General features: G+C 64.8%; 4 protein-coding genes across 7 annotated transcripts; 1 reads left to right on the forward strand and 3 right to left on the reverse strand.

The window, feature by feature from the left end:
* Positions 1-1140: 1140 nt before the first annotated feature.
* On the reverse strand, positions 1141-6029 carry GLB1L (galactosidase beta 1 like). Of its 4 annotated transcripts, none has more exons than XM_027462326.3 (16): positions 5870-6029; positions 4809-4981; positions 4537-4687; positions 4347-4407; positions 4128-4222; positions 3865-4045; positions 3726-3784; positions 3516-3637; positions 3371-3411; positions 3015-3133; positions 2818-2892; positions 2652-2741; positions 2440-2553; positions 2091-2222; positions 1682-1897; positions 1141-1614 (listed from the first exon to the last, which is right to left on the reverse strand). In XM_027462326.3, exons 1-16 carry the CDS (start codon positions 5924-5926, stop codon positions 1396-1398), a joined length of 1905 nt encoding a protein of 634 aa, XP_027318127.3. In that variant the 5' UTR covers positions 5927-6029; the 3' UTR covers positions 1141-1395. The 4 variants fall into 4 exon arrangements, 3 of the variants coding, with proteins under 3 accessions (XP_027318127.3, XP_071896924.1, XP_071896923.1); XM_072040823.1 differs by having other exon boundaries at positions 4809-4954; positions 5870-6024; XM_072040822.1 differs by having other exon boundaries at positions 4809-4999; positions 5870-6018.
* Positions 6030-6097: 68 nt separating this feature from the next.
* Positions 6098-8125, forward strand: STK16 (serine/threonine kinase 16). Its single transcript, XM_027462336.3, has 7 exons — positions 6098-6246; positions 6462-6681; positions 6763-6896; positions 6975-7095; positions 7170-7265; positions 7338-7459; positions 7540-8125. The coding sequence occupies exons 1-7, from the start codon at positions 6161-6163 to the stop codon at positions 7676-7678; spliced, it is 918 nt and encodes a 305-aa protein (XP_027318137.3). The 5' UTR covers positions 6098-6160; the 3' UTR covers positions 7679-8125.
* A 476-nt stretch (positions 8126-8601) lies between these two features.
* On the reverse strand, positions 8602-12437 carry LOC101802038 (tubulin alpha-5 chain). Its single transcript, XM_027462332.3, has 4 exons — positions 12285-12437; positions 10881-11103; positions 10364-10512; positions 8602-10161 (listed from the first exon to the last, which is right to left on the reverse strand). Exons 1-4 carry the CDS (start codon positions 12285-12287, stop codon positions 9190-9192), a joined length of 1347 nt encoding a protein of 448 aa, XP_027318133.3. The 5' UTR covers positions 12288-12437; the 3' UTR covers positions 8602-9189.
* Positions 12438-14371: 1934 nt separating this feature from the next.
* LOC101805041 (tubulin alpha-4A chain) lies at positions 14372-17929 on the reverse strand. Its single transcript, XM_027462331.3, has 4 exons — positions 17768-17929; positions 15950-16172; positions 15628-15776; positions 14372-15443 (listed from the first exon to the last, which is right to left on the reverse strand). The coding sequence occupies exons 1-4, from the start codon at positions 17912-17914 to the stop codon at positions 14472-14474; spliced, it is 1491 nt and encodes a 496-aa protein (XP_027318132.2). The 5' UTR covers positions 17915-17929; the 3' UTR covers positions 14372-14471.
* Between the last annotated feature and the right edge of the window lie 1314 nt (positions 17930-19243).

Below are 19243 nucleotides of genomic sequence, written 5' to 3' on the forward strand. Positions count from 1 at the left end.
GTCTTGGTGTCAGAAGCAAGCAGCTTCTTCTTGAGAGTGGAGATATTTTGCAACAGGTTTGAAGGTCATAAGCATCACATGAAATACCTGTGCAGGTATTGAAAGTTTTGTGCATCCTCTTCAGACAATTAATTATAAACATATCATAAGTTAATTAGGAAAGCAGATAAAACTGCTTCTTTTCTCATAGTCTTGTCCCACAAGTCCTAACAGGATTTATTTTTCCACTATTTACTAGTCGTTATTCATGAGTTGTTATCAAAGTATTTATGCTTAGAAACGATACTATACTTTTACCTTTTCATGTTTTAGAAGCCGAGTGGTCATCAGAAACCTTTCTGCCGCCTCTCTGTAGTCCTTTGTTTCTGGTTTTAGTTCCACCACCTGGAGTTGCTGGGTTTGCATAGCCTCCCACATTTCAGGGAGCACTGTGGCTTCTTGATCTTCAGGAGAAACACAATCAGTTACTCAAATCCCCTGCCTAAAGAGAAACACGCTCTGCCACAACCCCCTATGAAAAGCTTATCACTAGTGCCTGCTGGCTTTTGTCACCCCAGAGTACTTCTTTTAAAACCAGCCAACCAAAGGAGCAAGGTGTTTCTGCTTCCAGGTTGTCATTGCTCTGGCAGTCGATGTTCCTGAACGGGCACATGTCTTCTGAGTGGACCTTCACACCAGACTCTTTCCTATTTGCCTTGTTTTGCAGGCTTTCAGACCACGTACTTTTTCATCCTTACTCTCCATTCACTGGGTTTGCTGTTCACCAGCTGAACGTGGTCTACAAATAAATGCCTCTTCTGAGGCAAGAACACAAATTCACCATTTTTCCCTCGGTCACACAGAGGATATGGTAGCGGGTTGCTCTACTACCGCTCTACTGCATGTTTACTACATGCAGTAAACATGTATTTTCTCCCTCAGGGCAGAGGAAAGTTGCAGGTAGAGCGTTGCTCCTGATGAGGGAGCTCAGCGTATGGGCTGATCCCCCTCCTGGTGACCGGGCTACCCAGTTTTGGGGTGAGGAATCGTCCTGACACTTACACCTGCATGGCATTGAGGAAGCAGGGAGGAAGCATTGCAGCAGCAGCAGCAGCGCTCAGCACACGCCTGACCTGGCAAGAAACCACTGCAGCCGGGGGGTTACTGGCAGACACGGAGGCTCTCAAAGGGTTTATTGCAAAGGGCTCCCGCAAAGGGAGGCCCGCGGAAAGGAGCAAGGTCCTGTCGGGCCGCGGCGCCTCTACTCCTCGCCCTCCTCTTCGTCCTCATAGGAGTCCAGGCCCACCTCCTCGTAGTCCTTCTCCAGGGCAGCCATGTCCTCGCGTCCCTCGCCCACGCACCATGGTGTGCACGAGACACACACCAGGAACGTGACAGCGCCCGGCAGCCCCGCATTTATCCCGCAGTCCAGGTGCTGGGGCTGAGGGTGCTGTTGAGAAGGGGCTGGTCGAGGAAGAGCAGGAAGGGGCTGGGAGGAGCTCCCTCCAGCTCCAGCACCGTGATGTTGTTGGGGCAGCCGACACACAGGACTGAGCCAGGCACAAAGAGGGTCTGCTGGGGCCCGCGGCGGGGCCAGTAGCGGCCCAGGTTGAAGCCGTTTATCCACAGCTGGCCCTGCAAGAGGGAGACGGGGCTGAGCCCTGCCCCTCTCCACCCCCTCATCCGCCCTCCTCGACCTTACCTTGCTCCAACCTGGGAACTTCACAAAGGTGTCCCAGGCAATGCCAGGGGTCTCAAAGGTGCCGGTGTAGAAGGCTGGCCCCGATCTGCCCCTATTGCTTGGTTGTGGCAGGGCAGCGTGGGGCCAGCCCTGCTGGATGGCAGCGTCTATGGCCAGGGGGTAGATGAGCCAGTTGCTGAGCGGGCTGGAGTCCAAGGAGAGGTTCCCCAGCAAGCCCTGAGGTGGAGGAGGGAAAATGAGGCAGTGGGGTTTGCCCTGGGAATGGGATAGGATCCCATGGGAGGGGCTGCACGATCCTGGCACCATGGGGTGGGTGCGGAGGAAGGGGGAGATAGTGCAAGGTTAAGCAGGGAGCAGGGCTCAGGGTGCCCGGATGGGGTCTGTGTGGGGTTTGGCTGTTCCCCCTCACCTTGAAGTCGCTGAAGTTGGCCCCGAAGCTGAGCCTGCCCATGTTCTCCAGGAGCACGTCCAGCGCGTCCCCTGCCCTGCCGGTCACAGGCAGCGTGCTCTGCCCGTCCCGCTCCAGCGTCCCCTGGTACTCCTGCAGGCACAGGGTCAGCGCTGCACCCCAGCCCCACCACCCCACACGCTGCCAGCACACCGTCCCGCTGCCTTCTCCCCCCAGAGCCAGCACAAGGCTGCCCCCAAGGGGACATAAATGGGACATTGGGGTGCCCCTCGGGGGCTCAGTGGGGCTCTCAGCACCCTGCCTGTCCCCGAGGTCCTGGCCCAGCACGTCCCTCCCCAAGGCACCCCACCTTCTGCAGCATCACGTAGCCGCGGTCGCAGACACCGTGGGGAGGAGCGCTCAGTGGGGTTGGGGCCGGGACGTTGTGGGGCAGCTGCGTGTGGTACAGCACGAAGCCGTGGGTCTGCAGGGCAGCACAGACAGGGGAAGGGGGCTGCTGTGAGCCCCTTTCCCCCACCCCAGGGTCTCCCTCGATGCGCCCCAGCGCACCCAGCCCCTCACCTGCTTTATGGCCTCGAAGGTGAGGGGGAACTGGCTGCGGATGGGCCCAGAGGGGGACAGGACATCCAGGACATCCAGGAGATCAGCGTACTGCAGGGAGGGAGGGCAGCTGGGCAGCCGGGCAGCGCCGGGCAGGGGCCACACAGCCCCCAGAGCCCACACTCACCTTGCGCAGATCCACCTGGCCGTAGGCATACTTGGGGGTGGCGGGGGGCATGGGGCCCGCGGGCAGGGGCTGGAACTGAAGGGCGGGCTGTCAGGGGGCCCGTGGGGCTGAGGTGGCCCTGGGACCAGCAGGGAGATGTCCCTGCCCCGCCAGGTCCTCCCGTGCCCGCTGCTTCCCCCTTCTGCCCTGCTCAGCACCTGGCTGATGACCGTGCGGATGGCAAACAGCTTCTCTGTGGGGTCGCCGGCCTCCGAGAGCGGCGCATCATAGTCGTAACTGGTGGTCACTGGTTTGTACTGGGCCTTTAAGTCAGCACCTGGCCAGGGAAGCGATGGGCGCTGCAGGAAGGGGCTCTCCAGCACAGCCTGGCCCCCAGCCCCGGGCTGGCTGCAACACAGTGGGGGCACGACCCAGCACTGGGGGGCTCAGGGTCCCTGCCCAGGGACAAAAGGAGTCCCCAGGGGGACAAGCTGGGGCTGGGGGCCAGCCAACCCCACAGGGGTCACCTGCCAAGGAAAGCCCCCCACCCCAGTACCACTGTGCCCCCACTCACCGCTCCAGTAGGCGAAGTTGGTGCCCCCGTGGAACATGTACCTGCGGGACACCAAACGAGTGTGCTCAGCACACACACTGACCCAGACCCCCCCCACAGCCCCCCGGGGCCCATGCTGTGCCCCCCACCCCAGCTGGCTACTTACATGTTGACGTTGGCCCCCAGCCGCAGCATGTCGGCGAGTCCCCGGGCCACCTGCGTGGCGCTGGTGCTGGCGTGCGTGCCCCCCCAGTAGTCCAGCCAGCCCGTGTAGTACTCGGAGTTCACCTGGGGGGCACGGGGCTGTCACCAGGCCTGGGGACCCCCTCCCCAGGCAGCCCAGTCCCCCAGCTCGCCCCCTCCCGTGGTGCCTCACCAAGGGGCCCCTCGGCTCGACGCCGCGCTGCGCACCGAACGCCTCCGTCAAATTGGAGCCTGCACGGGGAAGAAGAAGGGAGGTTGGAGCAGGAGGGGTACGGGACCCCGCTGCCCCCTCTCCTCCACCCCGGAGGCACCTGGCCCGAAGTCGACGGTGGCGTAGAGCCCCTGCAGGGTGCCGCAGCGCAGCTCCTCCGCCTGCGCACCGTCGGTGGTGAAGAGCAGCACCTCGCTGCCCAGCAGCGCTCGGAAGGAGCCCAGCAGGTGCCGCAGGTAGTTGTAGTCGCAGGCGTAGTAGCTCCCGTATTCGTTCTCCACCTGTGAGCCAGGCACCATGCAGCCAGGCCCCGATGGGCACCCAGCTCCCCCCCATCCTGGGGGCAGCCCCGCAGCACCCCACCTGCACGCTGATGATGTTCCCTCCGTTCTGGTAGAGCCGAGGCTTGATTTTGGGGAGCAGGACGTGGAGCCAGGAGTCGACGGCTGCCAGGAAGGCTGGGGGGACAGGGCGCAGCTCAGCCCAACTGCAGCCCCCCTGGCCCAGCAGATGGAAATAATCGGGGGGGGGCACTGGGAGGGGGGGGCAGCACTGCTGCTCCAGCCCCACACTGAGGCTCACCGGGGTCGGAGGAGCGCAGGACGATGTCTGATTGCCACAGCAGCCATGCAGGCAGGCCGCCCTAGGGGAACACGCATGACAGAAGGAGAGACAGACAAACTGCTCGGAGAGCCCCAAAAGTGGGCGACCCCCGCTGAACCCCCCCGACCACCCCTCACCCCCAGCACGGGGCCATGGGGCCAGGGCTCACCATCTCCCACTCGGCACAGATGTAGGGCCCCGGGCGCAGGATCACCAGGAGCCCCAGCTCCGCCGTCAGGTCCAGGAAGGCTTCCACGTCCCGGTCCCCAGCGAAGTCATACACCCCCGGCAGCGGCTCGTGGTAGTTCCAGGGCACGTAGCTGGGGGAGACGGGGCCAGGCAGGGGAATCCCAGGGGTCCCAGAGCTCAGCGTACGGGCTGATCCCCCTCCTGGTGACCGGGTAACCCGGTTTTGGGGTGAGGAGTCGCCCCGGCACTTACACCTGCAGGGCGTTGAGCCCGCTCATGTACATCTTGAGCAGCCGGTCGCGCCAGGCGGGGCGCGGGACGCGGGCATAGTGGATGCTGCCCGAGACGTAGCGGAAAGGGACGCCGTCCCTAAGGAAGCAGTCGTGCTCGTAGTCCAGCTGGAAGGAGCGCGCCGGGGCGGTGGGCTGCGAGGAGAGGCAGGGCTGGGCAACCCCAAAACCCCCTGCACGGACCCCGAGGACCCTTCCTCAACACGGGGTGAGTGGCAGGGCCATATGGGAGGAGATGGTTAGGGGTTGGGGTGCAGGGGGGTGGGGTGCAGGGGGTCAGGGGTCTATGGTATTAGGGTGCAGGGGTTGGGAGTCTATGGGATTAGGGTGCAGGGGCTGGGGATCTAGGGGACTGGGAGTCTAAAGGGGTTGGGGTGCAGGGGGTTGGGGTGCAGGGGGTTGGGGGTCTATAGGATTAGGGTGCAGGGGTTGGGGGTCTAGGGGACTGGGAATCTAAAGGGGTTGGGGTGCAGGGAGTTGGTGTGCAGAGGGATTGGGGTCTATGGGATTAGGGTGCAGGGGTTGGGGGTCTAGGGGACTGGGAATCTAAAGGGGTTGGGGTGCAGGGAGTTGGGGTGCAGGGGGATTGGGGTCTACGGGATTAGGGTGCAGGGGGTTGGGGGTCTATGGGATTAGGGTGCAGGGGGTGGGGGTCTAGGGGACTGGGAGTCTAAAGGGTTTGGGGTGTAGGGGGATTGGGGTCTATGGGATTAGGGTGTAGGGGTTGGGGGTCTATGGGATTAGGGTGCAGGGGTTGGGGGTCTATGGGATTGGGAGTCTAGGGGGTTTGTGGTGCAGGGGTTTGTGGTGCAGGGGGTTGGGGGTCTATGGGACTGGGAATCTAAAGGGGTTGGGGTGCAGGGAGTTGGGGTGCAGGGGGATTGGGGTCTACGGGATTAGGGTGCAGGGGGTTGGGGGTCTATGGGATTAGGGTGTAGGGGTTGGGGGTCTATGGGATTTAGGTGCAGGAGTGTGGGGATCGAGGGGCTTTGGGGTCTGGGGGTTTTGGGGTCCTGCACCGACCTGGGCACGCAGCAGCCCCGCAGCCAGCAGCAGCAGGACGATGCCCGGCAGCCCCATAGCACCGGGCAGGGCGCGGTGCGGAGCCGGGCCCCGCTCTCCCCGTTCCCCGCGGGGGGCTCACAATGGCGCGCCCACCCCCTTGGCCCCGCCCCCTCCTCCCAAACCCCGCCCCCTTTCCCCCCAAACCCCGCCCATTTCCCCAAACCCCGCCCCCTTTCCCAACTGGCCCCGCCCCCCGCAGGCGGTGGCGCGCCGGTGACGCGCGGCCCGCGGCGATGACGCGCACGGACGATGGGGCAGGCGCTGTGCGTGTGCGCGCGCGGCACCGTCAGCATCGGGGGCGCGCGCTACCTGCTGCTGCACCGCCTGGCCGAGGGGTGCGCACCGGGGGGGGGGGGGGGCTGCGTTTGGGGGGGTCCCGAGCCCGCAGGGGGCCGGGGAGGGCTGCGGGGAGGGGGGTACCCCATAAAGGGCACCCCATAAAAGGCACCCTATAAAGGGCATCCCATGAAGGGCACCCCAAAAAGGGCACCCCCTGCTCCCCTGCCCTGGGGGTTGCCCACCCCAAACGGTGCTCGGTTCCCCCCCGCAGGGGCTTCAGCTGCGTGGACCTGGTGGAGGGGCTGCGCGACGGGCGGCTGTACGCCCTGAAGCGCATCGCCTGCCACGACGCCGAGGACCGGCAGGCCGCCCTGCGCGAGGCGGAGATGCACGGGCTGCTGCGGCACCCCAACGTCCTGCGGCTGGAGGCGCACTGCCTGCTGGAGAAGGGTGCCAAGCACGAGGCCTGGCTGCTGCTGCCCTACGTGCAGGTGAGCAGGGTGCTGCCGCCGCCCCCGGCCCCTGGGCGCACGGCGGGGCGGTGGGGGCGAGCGGCTGCTTGCTTTTGGCAGGGGGGGACCCTCTGGGGTGAGGTGGAGGCGCTGCGAGAGAAAGGGGTCTCCATGCCGGAGCAGCGCGTCCTCCACATCCTCCACGGCATCTGCTGCGGGCTGCAGGCCATCCACAGCAAGGGCTACGCGCACAGGTAGGGGCCCACAGCCCTGCCCTGCCAACAGCTGGGGGGCTGGAGGGCACCCGGTGACTTTCCCCCCCCTCCCCGCAGGGACCTCAAGCCCACCAACGTGCTGCTGGATGAGGACGACCGGCCCGTGCTGATGGACCTTGGTTCCATGAACCGGGCCCGCATCGAAGTCAACAGCTCTCGGGAGGCCATGGCCGTGCAGGTGGGTGCCCCATATGGGGGGAGCAGCCCTGCCCCGAGCCCTTCATCCCTTCACTCCCCTCTGCCTCTCCGCAGGACTGGGCTGCCCAGCGCTGCACCATCTCCTACCGAGCCCCGGAGCTCTTCACAGTGCCCAGCCAGTGCGTCATAGACGAGCGCACGGATATTTGGGTAAGGGTCTGGCCCCCAGCCCCATCCCCATGCCGTGCGGTGTGGGGCTGCCCTGACCCCGACACGCTGCAGTCCCTAGGCTGTGTGCTGTACTGCATGATGTTCGGGGAGGGCCCCTACGACATGGTCTTCCAGAAGGGCGACAGCGTGGCTCTGGCGGTGCAGAACCCCATCGCCGTGCCCCCATCTTCCAGGTGAGGCAGCGGGGTGGGGGGGGGCAGGTCCCGCTCCCCACGGCAGGGCCATGCTGAGCCCTCTCCCTCTCTCCCCGCAGGTACTCGGCCGCCCTGCACCGCCTGCTGTGCTCCATGATGGCAGTGAACCCCCAGGAGCGGCCCAGCATCGACGAGGTCCTGCAGCAGCTGGAGGAGCTGCAGCCCGTGCCGGCCGGCCAGGTCACCACGTGCATCTGAGCACAGCCCACCCCGCGGCGGCACAGGCCGAGCCAGGAGAGGAGCAGCTGCCCTCAGCCCTGCTTCCCTGCAGGGCTTGTTTCAGAGGGATTTCTGCACCCAGGGGAGAGCTGCTCCGTGCTGGAGGTGTGTTGGACTTGAAGCGTGGCCTTTGGCGGTGTGCTGGGGGTGTGCGCCCCAAACGCTGCTGCTGGGGGCTCACACAGCCCAGGGCCGAGCCCCAGGACTGGTACACACGACCTGCTGCTAAACACAGGCGCTTCCGGAGGAGCAGGGTGTTCAGCATGGCACCCCGAGGGGGCACTCCTGCCCAGGGCAGAGCCGTGGTCGGGGCCCAGCCTGGTGCTGGAGCGAGGCAGGGGGCAGGCGAGACACGGCGCCTGCTCCACCGCCGCCCTCAGCGCCTACGTTGCCTTGTGTTTTGAGTAAAGGATGTTCTTTATTGCAGAGGTGTGGATGGTGTCCCTGTTCCTGCCGGGGCATGGGGTGATTGGGATGTGAGTTCTGGGTTGAGCAGGCAGCCAGAGCCCGCAGGCGCTGCTGGAGGGGAAGGGCACGTGAGGACAGCCCTGGCAGGTCGGCGCAGCCACAGCATTAGCATTAAGCAGGGAAAATTAATCTCCAGCCGCAGCGTGCCTGCTGGATGAGAGTTAACACAAAGCTCCCGTCCACAGCTGGGGCTGGGCACTGCTGTGCAGGCCCTCCGAGGCAGCACCAGCAGGGGAAGGGGGCAGGGAATGGGCAGAAGGAGCAGCAGCCCAGCTTTATGGGGCAAGGACAGCCCTGGGACAGCAGGGCCTGCTCTGCAAACACCCCAGCGCTACGAGCACCCGCAGCCGAGCAGCTGGGAGGGCTCACCGGGACACATGGCAGGTGCAATGCCCACAGGCAGGGGGGAAAAAAAAATAAACAGTGCAGCCAAGTGGTTTCACAGGGAGCATTCCCCTCCTTTAATCCTCCACCACAACACGGCAGTAACACAGCCACAGGGACTGACAGGCTGGATGCCCTCACAGTGTGCGCCTGATGCACCGCAGAGCTTGGGCACGGCCCTCGCCCTCTGCTGTGGCTGCAGGGGCACAGGGCTGCTCCCTCCTTCCAGCCCAGCCCACCCACCCCTCTGGCTGCACGTGGGGGATGTCCCAGCAGCCGCAGATGTTGTCCTCTCAGGCTGAATCTGCTCCTCTGGGCTCGAGGTACGATGCAGGGCCATCCACAGGGGGAAGCGGTACCCACCCTGCCCGGACCAGGGAGCGGTACGGGATGTGCAGTGCAGCCCTGGGGACACTTACCTGCGTGGGGAGCGAGCTGGAGCAGGAGCAGAGCATGGGGAGCAAGCATAGCAGCAGCAGCAGCAGCAGCAGCGCTCAGCACACAGCTGACCTGGCAAGAAACCACTGCAGCCGGGGGGTTACTGGCAGACACGGAGGCTCTCAAAGGGTTTATTGCAAAGGGCTCCCGCAAAGGGAGGCCCGCGGAAAGGAGCAAGGTCCTGTCGGGCCGCGGCGCCTCTACTCCTCGCCCTCCTCCTCGTCCTCGTAGGAGTCCAGGCCCACCTCCTCGTAGTCCTTCTCCAGGGCAGCCATGTCCTCGCGCGCCTCGGAGAACTCGCCCTCCTCCATGCCCTCGCCCACGTACCAGTGCACGAAGGCGCGCTTGGCGTACATCAGGTCGAACTTGTGGTCGAGGCGAGCCCAGGCCTCGGCGATGGCCGTGGTGTTGCTCAGCATGCAGACGGCGCGCTGCACCTTGGCCAGGTCCCCCCCCGGCACCACGGTGGGCGGCTGGTAGTTGATGCCCACCTTGAAGCCCGTGGGGCACCAGTCCACGAACTGGATGCTGCGCTTGGTCTTGATGGTGGCGATGGCGGCGTTGACGTCCTTGGGCACCACGTCCCCGCGGTACAGCAGGCAGCACGCCATGTACTTGCCGTGCCGAGGGTCGCACTTCACCATCTGGTTGGCCGGCTCGAAGCACGAGTTGGTGATCTCGGCCACCGACAGCTGCTCGTGGTAGGCCTTCTCCGCGGAGATGACGGGGGCGTAGGTGGCCAGGGGGAAGTGGATGCGAGGATAGGGCACCAGGTTGGTCTGGAACTCGGTCAGGTCAACATTCAGGGCCCCGTCAAACCTCAACGAGGCGGTGATGGAGGAGACAATCTGGCTGATGAGGCGGTTGAGGTTGGTGTAGGTGGGGCGCTCGATGTCCAGGTTCCTGCGGCAGATGTCGTAGATGGCCTCGTTGTCCACCATGAAGGCACAGTCCGAGTGCTCCAGGGTGGTGTGGGTGGTGAGGATGGAGTTGTAGGGCTCCACCACGGCGGTGGAGACCTGTGGGGCAGGGTAGATGGAGAACTCAAGCTTGGACTTCTTGCCGTAGTCAACAGAGAGCCGCTCCATCAGCAGCGAGGTGAATCCGGAGCCAGTGCCGCCTCCAAAGCTATGAAAAACCAGGAAGCCCTGGAGGCCCGTGCACTGGTCAGCCTGCAGGGAGAGAGAGAAGCATGAGATCGCTCTGGCACTGATCTCCCTGTCAACACCTGACTGCCCAGAAGTCCTTCAGGCCCTGCTCCACCCCTGCCACGAGCAGCTGCAGACCCCTCCCAGGGCACAGGGGGCTCTGACCCCCAGCAGGACGGCACAGCCCAGCCCTGGGGACACGTCCCCACCAGCAGCAGTTACCCACCAGCTTCCGGATCCTGTCCAGCACTTGGTCGATGATCTCCTTGCCGATGGTGTAGTGCCCACGGGCATAGTTGTTGGCAGCGTCCTCCTTGCCAGTGATGAGCTGCTCGGGGTGGAAGAGCTGCCGGTAGATCCCAGCCCGCACCTCGTCTAGGAGAGATTGGGGAGAGCTGAGCCTGGTGCAGGCTGCTGCTCCCTCATCCTCCTCCCTGCTCCACCTGCCTGGGGCACAGCCCAGGACCCGGGGCCACCGCAGGCAGCGGGTTTGTGCTCCAGATGGAGGTGGCTGCCACCTCCCCGAGCAGGAGCTCGGCTTCTCCCACCCATGGGAGCTGCAGTGCCGGTTGGGCTGGTTTCTCTCCGCACGCACGTGCAGAGCAGAGGCTCCCAGCACCACTGCCTGCAGGACATTTCGGTAATAAAGCCTGCGTGGAGCTTTGGGGCTTCTCCTGGGGTTGCGGGGTTGCCTCTGGTTGCTCCCCCAGCCCCGTGCCACACAGCCCAGCCCCGGCACGCACCGATCACGGTGGGCTCCAGGTCCACGAAGATGGCCCGCGGGACGTGCTTCCCGGCGCCTGTCTCGCAGAAGAAGGTGGTGAAGGAGTCGTCCCCCCCGCCGATGGTCTTGTCGCTGGGCATCTGCCCGTCGGGCTGGATGCCGTGCTCCAGGCAGTACAGCTCCCAGCACGTGTTGCCCATCTGGACGCCGGCCTGGCCGACGTGGACGGAGATGCACTCGCGCTGGGGAGGGGAGGCAGGGTCAGAGCCTGGCACGGCGCCCTCCAACCCACCCCACGGGGGGCCCTGCACGGTGCCGGAGCCCCACGGCCACCCGCCGGGGAGCACCTCTTCCTCTTGCACAAGCTACGTGCCGCCGAGTGGCCCCACTCTGCCCTCGGGTTGGGACCTGGCGTTCCTCCCGGTGGCCCCAGCACCGCTGCGTGCCGCCAGCCACGCTCACGCTGCCCCGGCAGCCCCAGTCCCTTCCCCACACCGTGGCAGCCCGACGAGCTGACGTGGGCACATTCCTGTCCCAGAGACACAGCCAGCACAGGGCAACCCCAAAATATCTCTGCTCTGGGGCTGGGCAGGGGGCTTTGGGGTATTGGGGCAGCAAGGGGACTCCCCTGGGGTCACACAGCCCTGTCCCCAAGCTGCAAAGCCCTGGGGTGGGCAGCGGGCAGGGGCCATGCTGGTGGCTCCCTGGCACCCCTGCCCCGGCTCTGGCACAGTTTTGGGGCCGGGGACGGTGCGGCACCGCCGCGGGCACCCTGGGGAGGGCGAAGGGCTCCAGCCCTGGGGCACGGTGCCGGGGGGGGCCGGGGCCAAAGGGCAGCGGGGCCGGCCCGGGGCAGGGCGCTGCGGCTGCTGGCACGGCCCCGGCCCCCGCCGGGACTCTAAATATAGCCCCGGGCCCCCGGGACAGGGCGCAGGCGGTCGCCCGCTTTGGCCAGCGGCCCCTGCCCGCACCGCCACCGCCACAGCCCCCTGGGACGGGACGGGACGGGACGGGACGGGACGGGGCGAGCCCCCCGCTCCCAGCCCCGACGGGAACCCCCCGGGGCAGCGGGGGGGACCGAGCCTTGCCCCCCGCCCCGGTGCCCGGCTGTCGCCTCCCCCCGGCACCTGTCCCCGTCCGTCCGCCGCCACCGCGCACCGGGCGCCACCGGAGGGGTCGCGGCCGCCCCCTCCAAACAGGAGCCCCCTCCGCGAGGGCAGCGGGGACGGGACCTGGGGGACACCGGGGGGACCCCGGGGGGAACCCCGGAGCGGCGGGGGGCGGCTGCCCCCGGGCAGGTCCCGGTGGGGCTGCCCAAGGTCACGGTAGGGAAGGAGGGGACGCGTGGCGGGGGCTCCGCCGTGCGCCCCCGCCGCTCCCGGGGCGCCCCTCCTGTCGTGCCCGGTGCCCGGTGCGCACTCACCATGCTGCTGGGGGGGGACCCGGGCTGTCCCGGCGGCTCGGTGCGGCGGGGCTCGGTGCGGAGCTGCGGCTGCTGCAATCCCCGCCGCAGGGAACTTCTTATAGCGGGGAGGGGTCTGGTGCCGCCACGCCCCCCTCATTTGGGTACATTTGCGTGTGGGGAGGGAGGGAGGGAGGGAGCTCCCCCGGGGCAGCGGGAGCCCGCCTGGGTCCCTGCGCACCCATGGGGGGGATCTCAGGGTGCCGGGGCTGTGGGCATCAGCAGGCAGGGCTCGGCCACGGGGCAGGTGCAGCAGCCCCATAACTGCTCGGCCACCAGCCCCCCTCACCCCAAGCTCTGCTGGGAGCTCACCCCCCACCCCCAGAACTCCAGGGCTGTGGCACCTGGGTCCCCAGAGCAGGAGAAAAGAAGAGAAACAAGTGAGAGATGAGGACTGGGTTTGGAGACCGGGGTGCCCCAAAACAGCCCGTGGCCATCTCAGCACTTGGGGGTCCTCTGGCCAGGGGCTGCCCTTCCCTGAGGGTTATCAGAGTGACTCCTTGTGCCCGCACACAGAGAAACCCCTCGGGGGGAGTGCAGCCCCCCCGGGGCCAGGGCTGGTGCTGCTGCTGGGGATGGGTGAGCCACTGCCAGCCCGGCTGGCTGGGGAAAAGCAGAGCCCAGCACTGCAGCCTTGTGCACTGAGCAGGGCAGGGAGAGGGCTCTGTCCTTGCCGCCAGGACACGGTCTCACACAGCACTCCCTGCCCTTGGGGACAGGGGCTCTGCTACCTGGGAATGTGCCAGGAGAAACTGCTGGGTACCCCCTGCAGCGGGGTCTAAGGCAGAGGTGCAGGCTGGCCTTCAGAAAAAGGAAATAAAAATAAAAGGAAGAGGAGCTGTGGTTGTGTCTTTTGCGCTTCTGGCAGCAGTCAGGTCTCTCTGAAGGCACGGGGAGAAGTTACCGATGCAGTGGGATCACTCCTGGGGAAGCAGGGTCCTTCCTCGCCCCACACCCAGACCTTGGCAAGGAGCCGTGGGGAGCAGAGCCCAGCACGAGGGGCAGCAGCTCCTGCCCTGGCGCAGCGGCTGGCACCCCTCGGTCTGAGCCTGGCGCTCCGGACAGGGGGCACAGCGCCAGGAGCCACGGGGCTGTCCTGCGCATTGGGACGTGCGCCTGGCCCCGCTCCAGGAATCGGTGCGGCCCGCTGCTGGCTCACACTTTCCCCTCCAGCGGACACGGGTGCATGCCGGGAGGAGGAGAGCAGCGGAGGACAGCCCCCGGGGGTCAGCGTAGCTGGAGCGTAAGCGATAAGCAGGGAAAATTAATCCCAGCGTGCTGGATAATGGGTAACACAAATCTCCCGTTTGCAGCTGGAGGAAGGAGACGACGCTTGGATGTTTGGGCACCAGGCAGCACAGGGAGAGGTCTCAGCGTGAGGGCAGTGGCAGAGCCAGGCTGGGGGCAGGCAGAGGCACTGCGTGATGGAGAGCCAGAGCCCGTGGGTGCGAGGAAAAGGCTGGCAGCAGCACTGCCCTGTGCTGACAAGGAGGGAAGAAGGGAGCTGCTCCATCAGGATGTGCCTATGGCACCCCCAGAAACTACCATAGGAGAGGCATAAAATGGAACCGAAAGTCAGGGGGGCTCCTTTGAAACCCTCTGGCATCAGCTCCAGCACAAGAACAAGGCCAGGCTGTTCCTACTTTAATCCTTCTTTCCAGCTGAGTTCAGCCTCCTGGGGTGCCTTCCCAAATCCCTGCTCACAGAGACCAAGAGCGCACTGAGAAGACTCAAAACTATTGCAGGCTGCTCCAAGGGGAGACATTTCCCTCTTCTTCCTCGCCCTTTGGATGCAGGACCAGAGCTAGGTTTCTTTCCCATCAGAGCATCAGGTTTCCTCCTGATCCCTTTGCTGGACATGGCTGGGTTTTTTAACCAGAACATGCTGAGTGTCCTATCCTCATCCCCCAGCTACGGGGCTCTGAGCTGCGTGGGGAGCGAGCTGGAGCAGGAGCAGAGCATGGGGAGCAAGCATAGCAGCAGCAGCAGCAGCAGCAGCAGCGCTCAGCACACGCCTGACCTGGCAAGAAACCACTGCAGCCGGGGGGTTACTGGCAGACACGGAGGCTCTCAAACGGTTTATTGCAAAGGGCTCCCGCAAAGGGAGGCCCGCGGAAAGGAGCAAGGTCCTGTCGGGCTGCGGCGCCTCTACTCCTCGCCCTCCTCTTCGTCCTCGTAGGAGTCCAGGCCCACCTCCTCGTAGTCCTTCTCCAGGGCAGCCATGTCCTCGCGCGCCTCGGAGAACTCGCCCTCCTCCATACCCTCGCCCACGTACCAGTGCACGAAGGCGCGCTTGGCGTACATCAGGTCGAACTTGTGGTCGAGGCGAGCCCAGGCCTCGGCGATGGCCGTGGTGTTGCTCAGCATGCAGACGGCGCGCTGCACCTTGGCCAGGTCCCCCCCCGGCACCACGGTGGGCGGCTGGTAGTTGATGCCCACCTTGAAGCCCGTGGGGCACCAGTCCACGAACTGGATGCTGCGCTTGGTCTTGATGGTGGCGATGGCGGCGTTGACGTCCTTGGGCACCACGTCCCCGCGGTACAGCAGGCAGCACGCCATGTACTTGCCGTGCCGGGGGTCGCACTTCACCATCTGGTTGGCCGGCTCGAAGCACGAGTTGGTGATCTCGGCCACCGACAGCTGCTCGTGATACGCCCTCTCGGCCGAAACAACCGGGGCGTAGGTGGCCAGGGGGAAGTGGATGCGAGGATAGGGCACCAGATTGGTCTGGAACTCGGTCAGGTCGACATTCAGGGCTCCATCAAACCTCAAGGAGGCGGTGATGGACGAAACAACCTGGCTGATGAGGCGGTTGAGGTTGGTGTAGGTGGGGCGCTCGATGTCCAGGTTCCTGCGGCAGATGTCGTAGATGGCTTCATTATCCACCATGAAGGCACAGTCCGAGTGCTCTAAAGTACTGTGCGTGGTGAGGATGGAGTTGTAGGGCTCCACCACAGCAGTGGAGACTTGAGGGGCAGGGTAGATGGAGAACTCGAGCTTGGACTTCTTGCCGTAGTCAACGGAGAGTCGCTCCATCAGCAGCGAGGTGAATCCGGAGCCGGTGCCACCTCCGAAACTGCGAAACACGAGGAAGCCCTGGAGGCCTGTGCACTGGTCAGCCTGCAGGGAGAGACAAGGGAGAGTCTTCCACGCACTGCTATTGCTAGAGGGAAGTTTCATAGTTTTGCTTGGGCTAATGCTGACCCCTCCCAGCACACAGCAGGGCTTGCTGCATGCTCCCACCTCCATCACAGTGAAGGATCCCAGCCCCGGGGACACGTCCCCGCCAGCAGCAGTTACCCACCAGCTTCCGGATCCTGTCCAGCACTTGGTCGATGATCTCCTTGCCGATGGTGTAGTGCCCGCGGGCGTAGTTGTTGGCAGCATCCTCCTTGCCGGTGATCATCTGCTCGGGGTGGAAGAGCTGCCGGTACACTCCTCCCCGAATCTCATCTAGGAGAGGTTAGCACAATATCAGACACCATGGGGGAAGGTGGCAGGAGACACGCTGGGGTGCTCCTAGCACTAGTGACCACCATCACTGCCCACCTGGGGTGCGCAGAATGGAGCAGGAGAGCAGGCAGTGGGGGCCCCCCCGTGCCACACAGCCCAGCCCCGGCACGCACCGATCACGGTGGGCTCCAGGTCCACGAAGATGGCCCGCGGGACGTGCTTCCCGGCGCCGGTCTCGCAGAAGAAGGTGGTGAAGGAGTCGTCCCCCCCGCCGATGGTCTTGTCGCTGGGCATCTGCCCGTCGGGCTGGATGCCGTGCTCCAGGCAGTACAGCTCCCAGCACGTGTTGCCCATCTGGACGCCGGCCTGGCCGACGTGGACGGAGATGCACTCGCGCTGGGGAGGGGGAAGCATGGGACAGAGGTCAGCAGGGACCATGAATGCAGGCGTTGAGGTGCCCGAGCCCCACAAGCCTGTTCATATCACACCACCCTACAGCACGGTGCCTTCATCCCTGCCTGCTGACCTGACCAAAACCCCGTGCTCTGTCTCCCATCACTGCACTGCCCACCTCAAGGGGATGGAGACCCATTTCCCAAAGCCCTGGAAGCACCCAGGGAGCACCTTCTCCACTGCACGAGCGCTCATGCAGCTGAGGCTGGGGTCCCGCAGCAGCTGGCATGCCCCCAGCCATCTGCTGCTCCTACAGCAGGGCTGCGGGCCGAGGTGGCACAGCACTGCCTGAACCCCAGAGCTGGGGGGTGGCAGCGTTGGGAAAGGAGCCCGGCACAGGGGGAATTTGCAGCAATGAATGGTTGCCATGCTTGGAGGCTCCGCTTCCCTAAATTAGCTCTGGAGTGGGAGGCGTTAGCTCACTTTGCAGCTGAGCTGAAGGGCTGATGTGGGAGGGTCCCCTACAGCTCGGTGCCTTGGGGAAAGTGCAGCCGAGGTCAGTCCTACAGCCTCCTTCCTCCCCTCCTTCCCTCCAGGTGAGGCACCGCGGAGGCTGCAGCCCTCTCGATGCGCACCAAAACACTCGGTGCCTCGGTCCTGTTGTTGCCAAGGGTTGGATGCGTCATCAGGCACAGCCGAGGCAGAGGAGCATCCAAACCAGACCGGATTTCCAGAGCAGCCAGTGCCCCGCTGTGAGTCAGCTGGCAGGAAGGCGCTGGAGCCATTTTGTGCACAGGGGTACGGCACCGACGGCCGCCCCGGGAGGCAGTGTGGGTCACGGCACGCACACCCTGGCTCTGAGCATCTGGGGAGCTGTCGGAGCTGCTCTCCCGAGGCTGCAGTGGCAGGGATAAGCGTTGGTACCCTTGGTGAGGACCAGAATCCATCTCTCCTTCCTTCCCAAAGCTGAGAGGAACGAGGAGTTCCCCTGTCCTCCCCCCAGCAGGTCCATAAAGGTTTGGTATCACAACGAGCCAACGGGGAGGAAACTCCAGGACCCCAACAGAAGCGTGCAGCCAACACCAACACTGCTGTAAGCACCCTGGGGTGGCCACGAGAAAGAAGACACAGGACAAGGCTCCTTGCTCTGCCTTCCCTCCCCAAAAAGCCTGGGGCAGCAGGCAGGGCACCGGGGCACTCCGCACGCCCTACGCTGGCACCACAGCGGCAGGGCAGGGGGTGAAGCCGGGGCTGGATCCCAGAGCTCAGCTGTGGGGTTGCAGCCTGAGCCCGGCAGCCCGGGCGCAAAGCCAGCACGCCGTGGGACCAGGGGCTGTCAGAGGATGGAGGAGGAGGCGCGGTGAGGGGTTCAGCCAAAACTCGGGGCTCCCCGCACCTTGCCCAGCAGCTCCCAGGGCTGCAGGGGGTGCTCGGAGGAGCTGGGGCGCGCCTGGGTGCGCGCAGGAGCTGGGGACAGGATGAACCCCGGCAAGGGCAGGGGGGGCGCGCCGGGTGCGGGACCCCCCCGGCCACTGCCCGGACACCCCGGGGGAGCCCTGCCCGGGCTGCCCGGCTCCTCGGGGCGCCCCAGCACTCACCATGCTGCCGCTCTGCTCCGCACCGCTCCGCACCGCCTCTCCCGGGGCTGCCGCAGCTCCGCACGCCCGGCCCGGCCGCGCCGCCGCCTTATACCGGGGGCGGCACCCTGGGCTCGGGGCGGGCGGCCCCGCCCGCAGCCTTTGCATAAATTCGTGTGCATCGCCCGTATTTCTCCTCGGTTTGCATAGGTGAGGCTGGGCGCAGAGGCAGGGCCGCCGAGGGGCAGCATCCCCAGCTCCCCCCCTGCGGAGGGGACACGGGAGGGCTGCGAGGCTGCCCCTGCACCCATCCGGGCTGCTCCTGGCAGGGGGGCTTCCAGGAACCTCACGGGGGGGTTATTTACTGGGTATTTTCTTTGCTGGGACTCAGTGATGTCTGCTCCATCCTACCCCCTGCCAAATATTTGCAGCATCCACCGTGCTGCAGAGCCAGCCCCGCCTCTGCCTTAATGAGTTGTCACTGAAAGGCGCTGTCATCTCGCAGCTCAGGCGGAAAGCCGAAAGCTGGACGTAAATCCCCCGCTCACAAGGGTCCTTCTGTGTGCCTGAGTCACCTGCACGGTGTCACCTTCGCTGCTGGAGAGGTGCCGAGTGGCTGACGGCAGCGGTGCGGCTGTGCAGGCTGTGCCAGTGCGTCGGTGCTGGCTGGGTGTCTCCTGGCACCGTCCCGACTTTTGCCAATTAAATCTGGGGCGTTCATAGCGTGAGTCTTCGCGGCACAGGTTGGGACACAGGCAGCAGAGCTAGGCAGCGAGCGGCCTTTCAGGAGAGCAACAGGGCTTGGGCAGTTCACCCAGCCTCGGAAGATTTGTTTGATAATCCCCTGGCACCTCGGGGTGCTAAATGATGCGATACGTCTCCGAGAGGTGCCGGGATCTGCTGCTGGTAGGGAGCTAGGGGTGAGACTGCACTGATTCATCATCGCTGTGAATGCGTGCTCGTGGTGAAAAAATATCATTCAGCTGCTGTTCTGCTAGGAGCAGGCTGGCAGCGAGTGACGAGGGAGCCATGAGCGATTCCGAGCCACGCACCTCCCATCTGAGAGCACCGAACAGATGTCTGAGCCTTTTGGAAACGCTGCAGAGCAGCTGGATAAAGCCGGGCAGCAGCGATCAGCCGGATCATCGGGGCTGTGGAAAGTCACCCAACTGACGTCGTGTTTGACTGGGAAACAAGCAGAAGGTGTAATGACAAGCCCAACAAAAGGCTAACGTGTATTTATCCCAAGGATGTATTTTCAAGGAGCGAGATCCAGCAGTGGAAATTTTTTTCTTTCATCAGTGAGTCAGAATTCAGCAAGCCCTTGATGGAAGAATGAGAAAACCAGGTTGGAGGTAGCGCAGGTGGCAGAGCCCCTGCTTGCTGCTGCCCGCAGAGCCTGGACACAGCTATGTGAGGAGCAGGAGGAGGAGGAGGAGGAGGAGGAGAAGGGGAGGCAGCACACACGTAACATTTTGCAGGTCTGCAATGCCTCCA

Source organism: Anas platyrhynchos, chromosome 7 (assembly GCF_047663525.1).
Source record: "Anas platyrhynchos isolate ZD024472 breed Pekin duck chromosome 7, IASCAAS_PekinDuck_T2T, whole genome shotgun sequence".
Lineage (NCBI taxonomy): Eukaryota > Metazoa > Chordata > Aves > Anseriformes > Anatidae > Anas > Anas platyrhynchos.